At 41.9% G+C, this 16,397-nt stretch overlaps 1 protein-coding gene across 1 annotated transcript; it reads left to right on the top strand.

Moving 5' to 3' along the window:
- The first annotated feature begins 15,140 nt into the window (after positions 1 to 15,140).
- LOC135895399 (olfactory receptor 52R1-like) lies at positions 15,141 to 16,088 on the top strand. The gene has a single exon (XM_065423499.1). The coding sequence runs from the start codon at positions 15,141 to 15,143 to the stop codon at positions 16,086 to 16,088; it is 948 nt and encodes a 315-aa protein (XP_065279571.1).
- The last annotated feature ends 309 nt before the right edge of the window (positions 16,089 to 16,397 follow it).

Here is a 16,397-nt window from a genome sequence, read left to right as displayed (position 1 = left end):
ATGTTTTATTCTGGTTCCCTGGCTCTGTGTAGAGATGGTTGGTGTGTAGAGATGGCTGGTAACATGGTGCTGGGCCCCCTTTCCTGAATCACTTCCTGGACAGTCAGAGAGACATTAAAACCTTTTATGACCTTATTGTGCTGTGTCAGTATGACAATCTGTGGAATCAGTCTATGTACAATTCACTGGTTTGCCACCTTTTTAATTACTGGAAGCTGGACCCCTGCAGGCCCGCCCCTTGCCCTGGCTCTTCCGACAAGACTCCTTCCCTGATGTGCCTCTTCCCCACAAAGGCCCCACTTCAGTTGCTCGTTCCTCTCTTCCCCTCTCCTTGTTAGTCACTGTATCCTTTTCACCTCCACTCTCCCCACCCCTAGGTGTACGGGAGCCATTTCAGATTTTGTTAGGCATTGCCACTTTAACAGTCTAGTTTTCTGGCAGAAGAAAAGAATATAATTCCTATATAAAAGAAAGAAAAGTAAATGAATATTAAACCCACTCAGCTCTAATACAAACATGTTCTGACATCTTGTGGAAAGTCACTTAAGGAACACCATTTAGAATTAAAATTTTAATGTATATGTGATGGGATCGGTCACAGAGATCCCCCTGGGACTGTCACCAGATGTGCAGAAATTACCTCTGAGCCAGTCTTCCCTGACAGTTTGGGATTTCCAGAACCCTGTCTTGTTGAGAAAGACATGCTAGCCTGCTGTAACACAGACCCAGGGCCTGGGCCACGCCCCCAATGCTGCAGACTTAAATGAAAACAGCTCAACAAGTTACCTGTTTCCAGCACCCAGACACACAGTTCCCAATGGGATCCAAACCCCAAATAAATCTATTTCACTCTGTGAAACAGAAATTAAAAAGTACAGTGACTAGAGTGAAATCCCTGCAAGCTGCATGGACACTTTTCAAAGACACCATAATAGAGGCCCAAGTTAAATGTATACCCCACATTAAAAAAACCAAAACCAAAAAAAACAGTAAATGAACGAAAACGGAGCCACCATGGCTTAACAAGAATGTAAAAGAAGCAATGAGAGATAAAAAGGCATCTTTTTGAAAGTGGAAGTCAAATCCTAGTGAGGTAAATAGAAAGGAGCATAAACACTGCCAAAATAAGTGTAAAAATGTAATAAGAAATGCCAAAAAAGAGTTTGAAGAACAGCTAGCCAAAACCTCCAAAGATAATAAGAAAATGTTTTTTTAAATACATCAGAAGCAGGAAGCCTCCTAAACAACCAGTGTGGCCCCTGGACAATCGAGATACAAAAGGAACGCTTAAAGACGATAAAGTAATTGTGGAGAAACTAAATTAATTCTTTGCTTCAGTCTTCACGGCTGAGGCTGTTAGGGAGATTCCCAAACCTGTGCCATCCTTTGTAGGTGACAAATCTGATGAACTGTCACGGATTGAAGTGTCACTAGAGGAGGCTTTGGAATTAATTGATAAACTTAACAATAACAAGTCACACATCTCAAAAAAGATATACTGGCACTCGAAAAGGTTCAGAGAGGGGCAACTAAAATGATTAGGGGTTTGGGACGGGTCCATATGAGGAGAGATTAAAGAGGCTAGGACTTTTCAGCTTGGAAAAGAGGAGACTAAGGGGGGATATGATAGAGGTATATAAAATCATGAGTGATGTGGAGAAAGTAGATAAGGAAAAGTTATTTACTTGTTCCCATAATATAAGAACTAGGGGCCACCAAATGAAATTAATGGGCAGTAGGTTTAAAACAAATAAAAGGAAGTTCTTCTTCACACAGCGCACAGTCAACTTGGGGAACTCTTTGCCTGAGGAGGTTGTGAAGACTAGGACTATAACAGGGTTTTAAAGAGAACTGGATAAATTCATGGAGGTTAAGTCCATTAATGGCTATTAGCCAGGATGGGTAAGGAATGGTGTCCCTAGCCTCTGTTTGTCAGAGGGTGGAGATGGATGGCAGGAGAGAGATCACTTGATCATTGCCTGTTAGGTTCACTCCCTCTGGGGCATCTGGCATTGGCCACTGTCAGAAGACAGGATACTGGGCTAGATGGACCTTTGGTCTCACCCAGTACAGCCGTTATTATGTTCTTATGTTCTGAAAGAACTCAAATGTGAATTTGTGGAACTATTAACTATGGATTGTAACCTGTCCTTTAAATCAGCTACTGTACCCAATGACTGGAAGATAGCTAATGTAACACCAATATTTAAAAACGGCTCTAGAGGTGATCCCAGCAATTACAGACCAGTAAGTCTAACATCAGTACCGGGCAAATTAGTTGAAACTATAGTAAAGAATAAAATTGTCAAACACATAGTAGAACATAAATTGTTGGGCGAAAGTCAACATGGTTTCTGTAAAGGGAAATCGTGTCTTACTAATCTATTAGACTTCTTTGAAAGGGTCAACAAACATGTGGACAAGGGGGATCCAGTGGGCATAGTGTACTTAGATTTCCAGAAAGCCTTTTACAAGGCCCCTCGCCAAAGGCTCTTACGTAAAATAAGTTGTCATGGGATAAAAGGGAAGATCCTTTCATGGACTGAAAACTGGTTAAGAGACAGGGAACAAAAGATAGGAATAAATGGTAAATTTTCAGAATGGAGAGGGGTAACTAGTGGTGTTCCACCAGTGTCAGTCCTAGGACCAATCCTATTCAACTTATTCATAAATGATTTGGAGAAAGGGGTAAACAGTGAGGTGGCAAAGTTTGCAGACAATACTAAACTGCTCACAATAGTTAAGACCAAAGCAGACTGTGAAGAACTTCAAAAAGATCTCACAAAACTAAGTAATTGGGCAACAAAATGGCAAATGAAATTTAATGTGGATAAATGTAAAGTAATGCACATTGGGAAAAATAACCCAATATGATGGGGGCTAATTTAGCTACAAGTAATCAGGAAAGAGATCTTGGAGTCATCGTGGATAGTTCTCAGAAGACGTCCACGCAGTGTGCAGCGGTGGTCAAAAAAGCAAACAGGATGTTAGGAATCATTAAAAAGGGATAGAGAATAAGATGGATAATATCTTATTGCCCTTATATAAATCCATGGTATGCCCACATCTTGAGTACTGCGTACAGATGTGGTCTCCTCATCTCAAAAAAGATATACTGGCATTAGAAAAAGTTCAGAGAAGGGCAACTAAAATGATTAGGGGATTGGAACGGGTCCCATATGAGGAGAGATGAAAGAGGCTAGGACTTTTCAGCTTAAGTCCATTCATGGCTATTAGCCAGGATGGGTAAGGAATGGTGTCCCTAGCCTCTGTTTGTCAGAGGGTGGAGATGGATGGCAGGAGAGAGATCAATTGATCATTACCTGTTAGGTTCACTCCATCTGGGGCACCTGGCATTGGCCACTGTCGGAAGATAGGATACTGGGCTGGATGGACCTTTGGTCTGACCCAGTATGGCCATTCTTATGTTCTTATGTATAATGCTTATACAGGGTAAATTCATAAATTGTCCTCCCTCTATAACACTGATAGAGAGATGTGCACAGCTGTTTGCTCCCCCAAGTATTAATCACTTACTCTGGGTTTATTAATAAACAAAAGTCATTTTATTAAGTATAAAAAGTAGTATTCAATGGTTTCAAGTAATAAGAGACAGAACTACATAAGTCAAAAATACAAAATAAAGCAAAAACACTCAAGTCTAAGCCTAATATATTAAGAAACTGATTACAGGATGTATCTCACCCTCAAAGATGTTCCAATAAATTTATTTCACAGACCAGCCTACTTCCTAGACTGGACCCAATCCTTCCCCCAGTACATTCTTTGATAGATCCAGCAGACATCTCCAGTGGTAACCAGGTGTTTCCTCATGATTGGCAGCCTCTTTTGTCCTGCTCCACCCACTTTTATTGCTTTGGCACAAGGTGGGAATCTTTTGTCTGTGCTCCTCCCCCCACCTCATCAATGAAAAAGTAAAAGGATTAAGATGGATTCCTCTATCGTGCAACATGGTCACACATCACTGTAAGAGCTATTCTCCATTTTTCCTGGGTTGGGCCACACATACACAGGAAGGTTTGCAGATAAATAAACTATTTACAACCAATTATCTGGGTCATTGGGAACCATGAAGATTCTAAACAACCATTAATGGCCCACACTTTGCAGAGTTACAATAGGACCTGAGAGTTAGACTTCATATTTCTAGCTTCAGATACAAGAATGATACAGGCATACAAATAGGAGGAATATATTCAGTAGCTTATAAACTTTGTTATGATACCTTACAAGAGACCTTTTGCATAAAGAATATTCCAGTTACAACACATTCACATTCATAAGCATATTTCCATAAAATATATGAAGTGCAACGTCACAGTATATTCTTACTTTATTACGAACACTGCAGAGATAGAGACCCCATCAAGCTTCCTGGTTTCTATCTCAGCTTTGGGAGGAGAGTGGAGTCTAGTGGGTTACAGCAGGGGCCAAATAAATATGGTTTCTATATAAGAAAGCTCTACTGGGTGAAGACAACGTTCCATCCAGCCCAGTATCCTGTCTTCTGACTGTGACCAATGCCAGGTGCTTAGGGAGGGAATGAACAGAACAGGCAATAATTAAGTGATTCATGCCCTGTCACCCACTCCCAGCTTCTGGCAAACAGATGCTAGGGACATGATCCCTGTCCGTTGTGGCTAATACCCATTGATTGACCTATCCTCCATGAACATACCTATTTTTACTGGACCTGTGTTATTGTTTTGGCCTTCATAACCTCCTCTGGCAAGAGGTCCACAGATTGACTGTGAATAAATAATTATTTTTGTTTGTTTTAGATCTTCTCCCTCTTAATTTCATTGGGTGACACCTAGTTCTTGTGTTATGTTAATGATTACATAATATTTCTTCATTCAATTTCTCCACACCTGTCATGATTTTATCAATCTCTCTCATACCCCCCTGAGTCATCTGTTTTCCAAGCTGAAATGTCCCAATCTTTTTCACCTCTTCTCCCAATTCCAACATATCTTTTTTGGGATGGGGTGATCAGATCTGCATTCAGTATTCAATATGTGGTCATAGCATGGATTTCTATAGAGCAATAAGATATTTTCTGTCTTATTATCTACACTTTCTACATGATTACCAACATTCTGTTTGCTTTTTTGATTGCCACTGCACATTGAGCAGATATTTTAACCCTATTAATTCACATTTGATTGTATCAACCATCTGTATCCTTATTTCTTTGGGATTTTCCTCTACTCTTCCCTCACCTCTTTGTACTAAGGGGCAGGAGGCATCTATCTATCTATCTATCTATATAAAAGTCATTAAAGTCTATCAGCCCTAACGAGAGCTCGCCTGGACAGAAGAAGGGAGTAACTGCATTCTAGATAAAAAACAGTTTTCTCAAGTTTCTCTGCAGAGGGGCGGGCGTGGAAGGAATGGAACCTCACCAGAAAAGGGAGAGAGAGAGGAGCTGTTGGTCCAGCCCTTTAAAACCACAGAGACTGGATGAGCCAGGGGATGCTGGGGTAGGAGAGAGGCACAAGGGCCAGAGAGGGGACTCTGCTAGCAGGGCGATGGCTACAGCAGAGAGTCCAGCTGGAGGAGAAGTCAGGGGTTGTAGGAGTTGGCCCTTGGATACCCTAGAGGGCTCTGACCATATCCCAGTGTATGCTCCAGGGTGATGTTGAAAAAAAAATTGATAGCCCTAGAAGTAAACAGTGAGGTCGCAAAATTTGCAGATGATACAAAACTATTCAAGACAGTTCAGTCCCAGGCAGAGTGCAAAGAGCTACAGAAGGATCTCTCAAAACTCCATGCCCCTGCATCTCTGGGTTTGGAGAGGACAAGAAGCACCAAAAGGCAGTAAAAATAAAAGCATGTTTCTGGCTTAGAGGGCTGAGGAGACCAGACCTGGAGGGAAGAAGTCGTACATAGATTACGGTAACCATCTTCTCTGTATGCGAAGCAGGAACCAATCCTATTCATCATATTCATAAATTATTTGGAAAAAGGGGTAAACAGTGAGGTGGCAAAATTTGCAGATGATACAAAATTACTAAAGATAGTTAAGACCCGGGCAGACTGTGAAGAGCTACAAAAGGATGTCTCAAAACTGGGTGACTGGGCAACAAAATGGCAGATAAAATTCAGTGTTTACAAATGCAAGTAATGCACATTGGAAAACATATTCCCAGCTATACATAGAAAATGATGGTGTCTAAATTAGCTTTTACCATTCAAGAAAGATCTTGAAGTCATTGTGGACAGTTCTCCAAAAACATCCACTCAATGTGCAGCGGCAGTCCAAAAAGCCAACAGAATGTTGGGAATCATTAGGAAAGGGAGAGATAATAGGAGGGAAAATATATTGCCTTTATCTATACCTATGCTATGCCCACATATTGAATACTGCATGCAGATCTGGTTGCCCCATCTCAAAAAAAGATATATTTGAATTGGAAACGGTACAGAGAAGGACAAGAGAAATGATTAGGGATATCAAACAATTTCTGTATGATTTGAGAAGAAAAAGACTGGGAGTTGTCAGCTTGAAAAGAGATGAATAAGGGGGGGTATGAGAGAGGTCTATAAAATCATGACTGTTGTGGAGAAAGTAAATAAGGAAATGTTATTTACTCCTTCTCATAAGACAAGAACTAGGTGTCACCCAATGAAATTAATAGGTAGCAGGTTTTAAAAAAAATGGATGGAAGTATTTTTTCACACAACTCACAGTCAGTCTCTGGAACGCTTTGCCACAGGATGTTGTGAAGGCCAAGACTATAACAAGGTTCCAAAAAGAACTAGACATATTCATGGTCAATTAGTCCATTAATGGATAGTAGCCAGGATGGGCAGAGGTGTTGTCCCTAGCCTCTGATTGCAAGAAGCTGGGAATGGGCGCTGGCAGACATTACGTTTTCTTTTCCTTCCCTCTGTGTCACCTGGAATTGACCACTGTCAGAAACAGGATACTGACCCAGTATGATCGTTCTCATGGTCACTGCGGTAGGACATCGTGTGTTGACCTGGATGTGGGTGTCTCTTGTGCTCTCTAAAGTAAAAGAATTCTTTTAGCATCCTGTGCCTGGGTTTCCAGGGTGGCCCACGTGAGATTAACCAATTAGGGCAAACTGCAAAGACTGGAGCTGGGTGGTTATTCTAACACTTGTATTTCCCAAGCCAGCAACAGAAGAGCTTTCACAATGATTTACTGATTACACAGAAAACAAAATACAGTTCACTTACAGCAACCCAGCCTTTGGTTTCCACCAAGATAGAAAAGTCAAGTATGATGATGATTATATCAAGCGGAGTGCCCTGCGGTCGGTGATGGGGCTTGTTTTGTTCAACATATTCATTAATGATCTGGATGATGGGATGGATTTCACCCTCAGCAAGTTTGTGGATGACACTAATTTTGGGGGAGAGGTAGATACCCTTGGGGGTAGGGATAGGATCCAGAGTGACCTAGACACATTGTAGTATATGGACAAAAGATATCTGATGATGTTCAACAAGGACAATGAAGAGTCCTGCATGCATTGACACAGGCGGCAGACCAACTGGCTAAGTGGCAGTTCTACAGAAAACAACTTGGGGATTACAGTGGATGAGAAGCTGCACATAAGTCAAGACTGTGCCTTTGTTGCCACGAAGTTTAAAGGCATATTGAGCTGCATTAGTAGGAGCATTGCCAGCAGAATGAGGAAAATGATTATTCCCCTCTATTTGGAACTGGTGAGGCCATATCTGGAGTATTATGTCCAGTTTGGTGGCCCCCACTACAGAAAGGATGTCGACAAACTGGAGAGAGTCCATTGGAGGACAATAAAAATGATCATGGTACTGGGGTACATGACTTACGAGGAGAGGCTGAGGGAACTGGTCTTCTTTGGTCTGTAGAAGAGAAGACTAAGGGGGATTTCATAACAGCCTTCAACTAGCTGAAGGGGGTTTCCAAAGAGGTTAGAGCTAGACTGTTCTCAATGGTGGCAGAGGACAGAACAAAAAGCAATGATCTCAAGTTGAAATGGGAGAGGTCTAGGTTGGATAAAATGAAAAACTATTTAATTGGGAGGGTGGTTAAGTACTGGAATGGGTTACCTAGGGAAGTGGTGGTATCTCTATCATTAGAGGTTTTTAAGGCCCGGCTCGACATAGCCCTGGCTGGGATGATTTAGGTAGAGTTGGTCCTGCTTTGAGCACTGGTTGGAAAAGATGACCGCCTGAGGTCTCTTCAATCCCTAATCTTCTATAATTCTATACTTTAAAAATGTTCTATCAACCTCAAGGGATGGTCACATCACCTCCCAGATCAGATCAGTGAATATTTCAGATCTTACCCAAATATACACGTACAGCCAATTCTTATTAACTGAATTAACATTTATTAAAAGAAAAGAAAAGAAAAGAGAGTATTGGTTAAAAGATCGTTATACATACAGACATGAATAGTGTTCTTAATTCAATTTCATAGTAGAGATGATGGGTTTCAGAGTTGCACAGAGTTCCTTCGAAATTTAGTTCATAGATTATTGTCCAATGTCAAAGTATTCATATCAGGGAGATCTAGGGTGTAACTGGAGACCACAATCTTGTGTCTCTAGCTTCCCCTGATGAAGCTTAAGCAACTCTGAACTAAAAAGGATCAGGTCCCAGAAGCCCTTTATACAGTTCCTGGGCAGCACAACAGTCCTTAGGTGAACAATAAACTTTTGAAGTAACATTCTATTTCCTAAACATCACCAGTAATTATCTACCTGGATTAACATAACATAATTATCCATTAAGCAGTTTCTAGACAGTTTCCCACAAACTTTAAAGACACATATAGACAATGATATTATTACACCCAATTTTTACCCAATTATATTTCCTTTTGATCTTTGAATTAACAGAATACAACCTTACACAGGAACCATTTGGTTACATGGTTCAGCTCTATCTCACTATATTTAAGCAGACTACTAGAGTCACTTTCTTCTTCCAATTCTTTAACAATACAAGTCTATATTTCAAAGCTCTAGACTATCTAACATGGAATGGCCCCAATTACAATATACAGAGTTTTCTAACATGTTTCTATACATTGAAATTAAATGACAATGGAACAGATGCCTCGGGAGGTCGTGGAAACACCTTCACTAGAGCTTTTCAAAAAAAAGCTTGATAGTCATCTGTCTAGGATGGTTTAGATGCAAAAAATCCTGCATCCTGGCAGGGGGTCATAGTAGATGATGATATAAAATCCTTGTGTAGACCAGGTCTTAATCACATTCTAGTTATGGAGCTCAATACAGGAGTATATGGATGAAATGTAAAGGCGCATGTTATACAGGATGTCATTCTGGATGATCTAATGGTCCCTTCTGATGTTGAACCCTATTAGTCTATTGATACAGAAAATAAATCAAGTCCTAGCACCCCTTTGCCATAGCTACAGATGAAGTTCAAACTATGGTTTCCAGATACAGAGTGTTAGCAATTTGAATACAGGTGGATACAACACCCCTGTTCAGTACAGACAGGAAAATTTGTTCAGTCTCATTCCAGTACTTAAAAGCCCAGGTGCTCTGCATAGGAGAAATACCCCAGATTAGCCCGATGAGCAGGCACGGTGTTCAGCTATGGGAATCCAAGCACCCTGAAGCTGGGGCACTCCTGGGAAGTCTGACTGAGCCTGAAACATTAAATTTCAGTTCCATCAGGGACAGACTGGGAGGAAATGAACAGAGAGGGCAAGAACAAATTCAATGCAAACACTAATCCAGTCTCCATCCTGTCTATAGGGTGCTCCTTTTTCCATAGCACCTTTGGGGGGAAGACGAGGGCACTATCCCCAGGAACATTTAATTAGTGTTGCTTTTACTAAGTCTGTTCCCCCAAAGTAACCCCAGTGACTGTGATTTGTCAGCAGGTATCTGAGTGGGAGCAGAAGTGGACACCCGTAGTTCATCCTTCCCGGGAGCGGGGAGCTCACGAACTCCAGCAAGTTCAGAAAACCTCAGATTCACCATGAGAGGAGCATGCAAACTCAGGCTCTGCTCATCTAACCTTTCCGACCCATCCCACAAAATGAACAGTCCCTGCCAGAGAGGGAGTCCATTTCCCTTTTGGCGTGAGGGACAGACGGTGGTTAAGGCAGGGAAGTCAGGATTCCTGGGTCTTGCCTGTCATCCTGCCACTCAATCTCTGTGTGACCTCGGCCAAGTCCTGTCTCCATGTGCCTCAGTTTACCTATCTGTATAATGGGAATATGTTCAAAATGACTTTCTTTTGCTAGGTGTTTTCAAGATTCTTCAATGAAAGGTGCTGCACAGTATGATGATAGTTACTGATGAGAATTACTGATTGGTGATACCAAAGCAATATCCCTGTGTATTTATAGAAAATGTTCTTGTCCCCGCACAGTCATCTCTCTCCAGATCTGTCTGTCTCCTATCTATCTATCCCTCCTGAGCATTTACAGGGTTTCAGACCCTATGGAGCTCTTGGCATTATCCCTAGTTTTCTTCCTTATCAACTATATTTTTAAATATGCACAAATACACAAAACAGCCAATTTCCCTCTGACTCAGCAGAGAATCAAAGAGCTCTCATCTCCTTTTCACAAGCTCCCTTAATTACTGTTTACTCCTAAAGCTGGATAATTAGCACAGAAGCGGAGACAGGCTTGTCTCCAGCCTGTTTACATACAGATTTCCAGCTTCTCCCCTAGAGGCTGAGTAAACACCACTGGGATTGCATAGAACTATATTATAATTGATGCAACCCCCTTTGTCAGCTCTCGGCAAGGTATGTTGCTACAGATGCTGGGGTGAGAGAGACATGGGACATGGCTACCTGAGGGGGATTCCAGGAATGACACTTCTGTTTCAGAATTCACAGGTACCCATCTCTTGCTGAGGAGGTCGCCTCATGACAAACTGAGTGCAACATGCGTGTGATGGGATAGAGAGTAAGTCTGTGGTCTTTTCCACTCGGTGCAGCCATTAAACATCCCAGGGGACTTGCCATACATGGTGAGTTTCCTCCAGTATCATTGGCCAAAGTGTCACTCTTCTCTATGTACCTCTGCCCATCCCGGCTGATGGCCTGCGGCACAAAAGTGTCTGCATTTCAGTGGCACGGTGGATCCTTCAGGATGAAAGGTGTTAGTAAATGTACAATACAAGGCTTAATTCTGAGACTGTGGCCCATACTTAGTCCAGGTCCCAGTGAGGCAAATCTGCCCTTGGAGTCAGAACTGAATAAAGACCTCAGGAGCCAGGTGTGTATTAATGCACAGACACTGTCACCTCCTCCTCTTGCATTTCAGAGCTGTGGCTTTTAATCGGGAAACTGTTACCTGACTTTTATCTGCTGGAATGCATGGAGGTGCTAGGGGGGCTCCTCACTGGAACAGCCAGAAACAAATTTCAGCATGGGCAAGACATATTTTCTCCTAGGTTCCTTTGAGAAGTCAGCTGAACTGTTATTCTGGAAACTGTCAAAAAACAATTCTGCTGGAAGCAGACATGCAGCTATAGAAATTTCAGTCCAAATGCCTAAAATTTGGCAAACATATAAGCAACTGAAAATGAGGTCTTCTTATTGAAGGTGTCAGACAGTCTTAACTAAAGGTCATGCCACCAGAACCATGTACAATGACCAAACCATTTGTGTAGCCCATTCAGCTAAGCTCTTCGCTTCAATAATGTCAGTGGCAAGAAGTTCCACAAGTCAAATATTCATTATGTTAACAAGTTTTTTTTTTATCAGTCTTATATGTTCCAGCTTGAAATAGAACTAAATGTTCCCTTGTCCGTGTGTTATGAGACACAGTAAATATATTTCCCTGTTCTACTTTTCTACTTTCTTTATTGATAGTCCAATATAGTTTAATGTCAGATGGGAACATTAGATTATCCAGTCATACCTTCTCTGTAACACAAGCCCATCAATTTTCACCCAGCTACCCCTGTATTGCTGCAAACACTGTGTGTGACTAAGGCCGGGTCTACACTAGGATTTTACATCTTAGAAACATAGGACCAGAGGCTTAGAAGTGATCTCAGGGGTCAGCTAGTCTATCCCTCTGCCAAGATGCAGGATTTGTTGTGTCTTAGTCATCGAAGATTGATGGCTATTCACACTTCTTTGGAAAACCTCTGTTCAAGGAGCTTCCATAACTACCTTGGACATCTGTTCCATTGTCCTCCTGTTCTTACAGTTAGGAAGTTTTTCATTAGATTTAATTTAAATCTGCTATGCTGGAGTTTGAACACATTGCCTCTCCTCCTTCCTTCGGTGGTAAGACAGAACAACTTTCTTCCAGATCTTTATGTCAGCCTTTTGAAGTATTTGAAAACTGCTATCACGTCCTCCCCTTAATCTCCTCTTTTCCAAACTAAACATACCCAGTTCTTTCTGTCTTTGATCATAATGCTTGTATTGCACCACTTTGTCATCTTTGTCACGAGAAGGTAGACAGAATAATTCTTATATCCACCTATATATCACCTCTTGGGGAAGTGGATTACCTATGCTGATGGAAGAAACCCTGCCTATGATGTAAGTAGTGTCTACACTGAAGCACTAACGCAGCGCTGCTATAGCGTTTTAATTGTAGACAAGCCACCAGGCAGATTTTGCAATAAAGCATTCAGTCTGGATCTGCCGACATGGAGAGTTGGAGAATCCGCCACTTCCCTTCTCAGTTTGTTCCAACGGTTAGCCACCCTCCGTGCTGAACATTTGGCCATTATTTCCCGCTGGAATTTGTCCACATTCAGCTTCCACCCATTGGGCCTTGCTTTGCCTTTCTCCTCTAGATTACAGAGGCCATCACTATGCACAGGTTTCTCCCCATGAAAGTGTCTGCTTGATAATTTTTTTGATAAGTTAAAAAGATGAAACCCTTCAAGTCTTTCACGGTCTGCCATTTTCTCCAGCTGCCAATCATTTTTGTGGCTCTTTTTGGCACCCTCTCCAATTTTCAAAATGTGGACCCCAGAACTGGATGCATTTGGTATCACCATGGTTTCACCATGTACAGAGGTAAAATCCATTCCCTGCTACAACTCACCACTCCCTTTTTTATTCCTCCGAGGATTGCATCAGTCCTTTTGTCTTACAATGACCTCTAAATCTTTTTCAGGGTTATTGCACTGCATAATATAGTTCCCCAGACTGTGGGTCGGGCCTGCATTTCCTGACTGTATTAATAGATTTACCAATGTCAATATTCTTACCAATGCTCCAGATCAATTGATATGGCTGCCCTGTGCTTAGTGTGACCAGATGTCCAAATTTTTTAGGGACAGTCCCAATAGTTGGGGCTTCTTCTTTTATAGGATCCTATTCCCCCCCCCCACACACACACCTAGTCTCGATTTTTTACACTTTCTATCTGGTCACCTTACCTGTCCTCCTCATTTTCAGCACTGTGCCAATCTTTGGGTTGTCTGAAAATTTTATCTGCACTGATTTTCTATTTCCTTTCAGGTCAGTGATGAAAACATTGAATAACATCAGGCCCAGAACTGATCCCTGCAGAACCCCACTACAAAAAGCTCCAGTCACTGCAAGTGCTTTCTGAGGTCTGTCAGCTAGTCTTCTGTCTATTTTGTGTGTGCTCTAATGATATTGTAGAGTGTTCATTATTTTTCCTCATTGTTTTCCCTTAATAAATTAAAATGACATAGAAAAATCAAAGCTTATTGCATATGCACAGTTCCCTTGATAAACCAAATGTTTACTCTAATAAAAGAATGAATTCAGGTTTACTCGACAAGACCGGTTTTGCATAAACCTTGTTATTGACTGACATTATTTATATTCTTTGAATTTTTTTTCTTGAACTAATCTCATACCAGCTTTTCCATTTTTTCCTAATCTTTTCAAATCTTTACATTATCTTTTTATAGTTTACTTTTAAAACACAGGAATTGCCCTAAAACTTTTCTAGGATTCCTTTTCTTCTTAATGTACTTAATAACCTCATTTTTCATGATCCTTAGCTTTGCCAATCATGGATATTTAACTGATGTCTTTAAAGTCCCTTTTCGATTTTCATAGCTTCCAATTTATATTGCAGGCTATTTATTTCCCCTTTTTTACATTTGTTATATATAGCTTCCCCTCACCCCTAATTTCTACATTCACTTTGCAACTGAACCTGGTTTTTAGCCAAAGTTTTTCATCTTCTTGATTGTGGAATTGTGACTTTTTTGCTATCTAATAATCTTGTCTTAAAGAAGTCCCAATTTTTATTCCAATTTTTTGTCTAAATTTTTCATCCCAATCAGTTTTGCTGATAATTTTCCTCAGCTTTGGGAAACTAGAGTTTGTGAAGCACTCAGTGTCTATAGATAGTTTTAGTTGGGAACTCTTCTCTGTTTGTCAATTTGAATGTAATCAGTTCCTTACCTATTTCCAACCCCTCCATCATATGCCTCCTTGTTTGTCTCTTCTCTAAACTAAAAAGTCCCAGACTTTTCAATCTGTTCTCCATTCCCATGCCTGTCTCAGAAATCCTCCTTATATTTGTTATATCCTTTATAGAGACCAGGTGACCAAAGCAGAGCAGATATCCAGAGGAGGTTATTCTCGATCCCATTCCTTAGGAATGCAAAGATTGTGTTTCATTTCCCGCTGCTGCGATTGAGGTGTTTCAGTTGAGCTGCTATCAATCATGCCCAGGTCTTTTCCCTGAGGTATGTTCTAGATGGGATGTTTACCCCTGGCACATGTCTTCACAAAGGTTTGGATTTTTTTCCACTTTCAGATTTTGAGAAATCAGATAAATGTGTAACTCCCTACAACATGGATTTTCTAGCCTGGGTTTCATTGCATTAAGGAACAATTATGGATAACCAGTATCCACACTTGTGTTTCCCGCTGCTGCCTCTTAAAGTTCCTCCACCCTGACACGTAGGAATTATTGATGCAAGGAGTATCATAAAATATTGAATTGGAATTCATTTCCCTGAATTATGAAAATGTCATTTCTCAGTGTGTGAAGAGCGACCAATCTGCTTCACCCATGAAAACAGCCTCCAGTAGTACATGTAGAGTCTGATATTAATATTGTCTCTCCATCCAGGCATTTGAACTGCAACCATCACCCTATACCCCGGGCACATACAGGAAGTCAGGGACAACTTCTCCTCTACTCCATGTCAGATTCCAACACAACCAATTTCACCAACCCCTCCACCTTCATTCTGGTTGGCATTCCTGGCCTGGAGGCAGCCCATGTCTGGATCTCCATCCCCTTCTGTACCATGTATGCCATAGCCATCTTGGGGAACTTCACTATCCTGTTCATCGTAAAGACGGAGCAGAGCCTCCATGGGCCCATGTACTATTTCCTCTGCATGCTGGCCATCACTGACCTGGTCCTGTCCACGGCCACCGTGCCCAAAATGCTGAGTAACTTCTGGTTCAATTCCAGGGAGATAGATTTCAGTGCCTGCCTCACCCAGATGTACTTCATTCACTGCTTCTCAGCGATGGAATCTGGGATATTTGTGGCCTTGGCTTTGGATCGCTATGTGGCCATCTGTGATCCTCTGAGACATTCCACCACCCTCACAAATTCTGTTGTGGCCAAGATTGGCCTGGCTGTGCTCCTGCGCAGCGGCATACTTACATTGCCCTATCCGTTCCTAGTGAGGTGGTGGCCATATTGCAGAACCAACATCATCCCCCATTCCTACTGTGATCACATAGCTGTGGTGAAGCTGGCCTGTGCCGATACCCGCATTAGTAGTTACTATGGTCTCTTTGTAGTATTCTCTGTGATTGGTCTGGATGTGCCTTTTATCACTGTGTCCTATATCCAGATCCTCAGGGCCATCTTCAGCCTTCCCACAAAGGATACCCGGCTCAAGACTTTTGGGACTTGTGGCTCCCACCTTTGTTGCATATTATCTTTCTACATTCCAGAATTCTTCTCCTCCCTCGTTCACCGGTTTGGCCACAAAGTGCCCCTACCTGTCCTTGTTCTCATTGCCAACATGTACCTGCTTGTGCCCCCCTTGCTTCACCCCATCATCTATGGGGTGAGGACAAAACAGATCTGGGACAGGCTGCTCCAGCTCTTTACTCGTAAAGGGACCTAATTTTTTTATCCTGTTACTCTGTCTGTGTGTAGAGATGACTGGTGACATAGTGCTGGGCCATCTTCCCTGAACCACTTCCTTGACAGTCAGAGAGACATTAAACCCTTTTATGACCGTACTGTGCTGTGCCAGCATGACAAACTGGGGAATCAGTCTATGTACAATTCACTGGTCTGACACCTTTTTAATTGCCGGAAGCTGGACCTCTGCAACCCTGCCCCTTGCCCTGGCTCTTCCAACAAGGCTCCTTCCCTGCTGTGCCTCTTCCCCACAAAGGCCCCACTTCAGTTGCTCGTGCCTCTCTTCCCC

This window comes from Emys orbicularis, chromosome 1 (assembly GCF_028017835.1).
Source record: "Emys orbicularis isolate rEmyOrb1 chromosome 1, rEmyOrb1.hap1, whole genome shotgun sequence".
NCBI lineage: Eukaryota > Metazoa > Chordata > Testudines > Emydidae > Emys > Emys orbicularis.
Note: the sequence above shows the minus strand (reverse complement) of the source record. Positions and strands in the feature narration are given on the sequence as shown.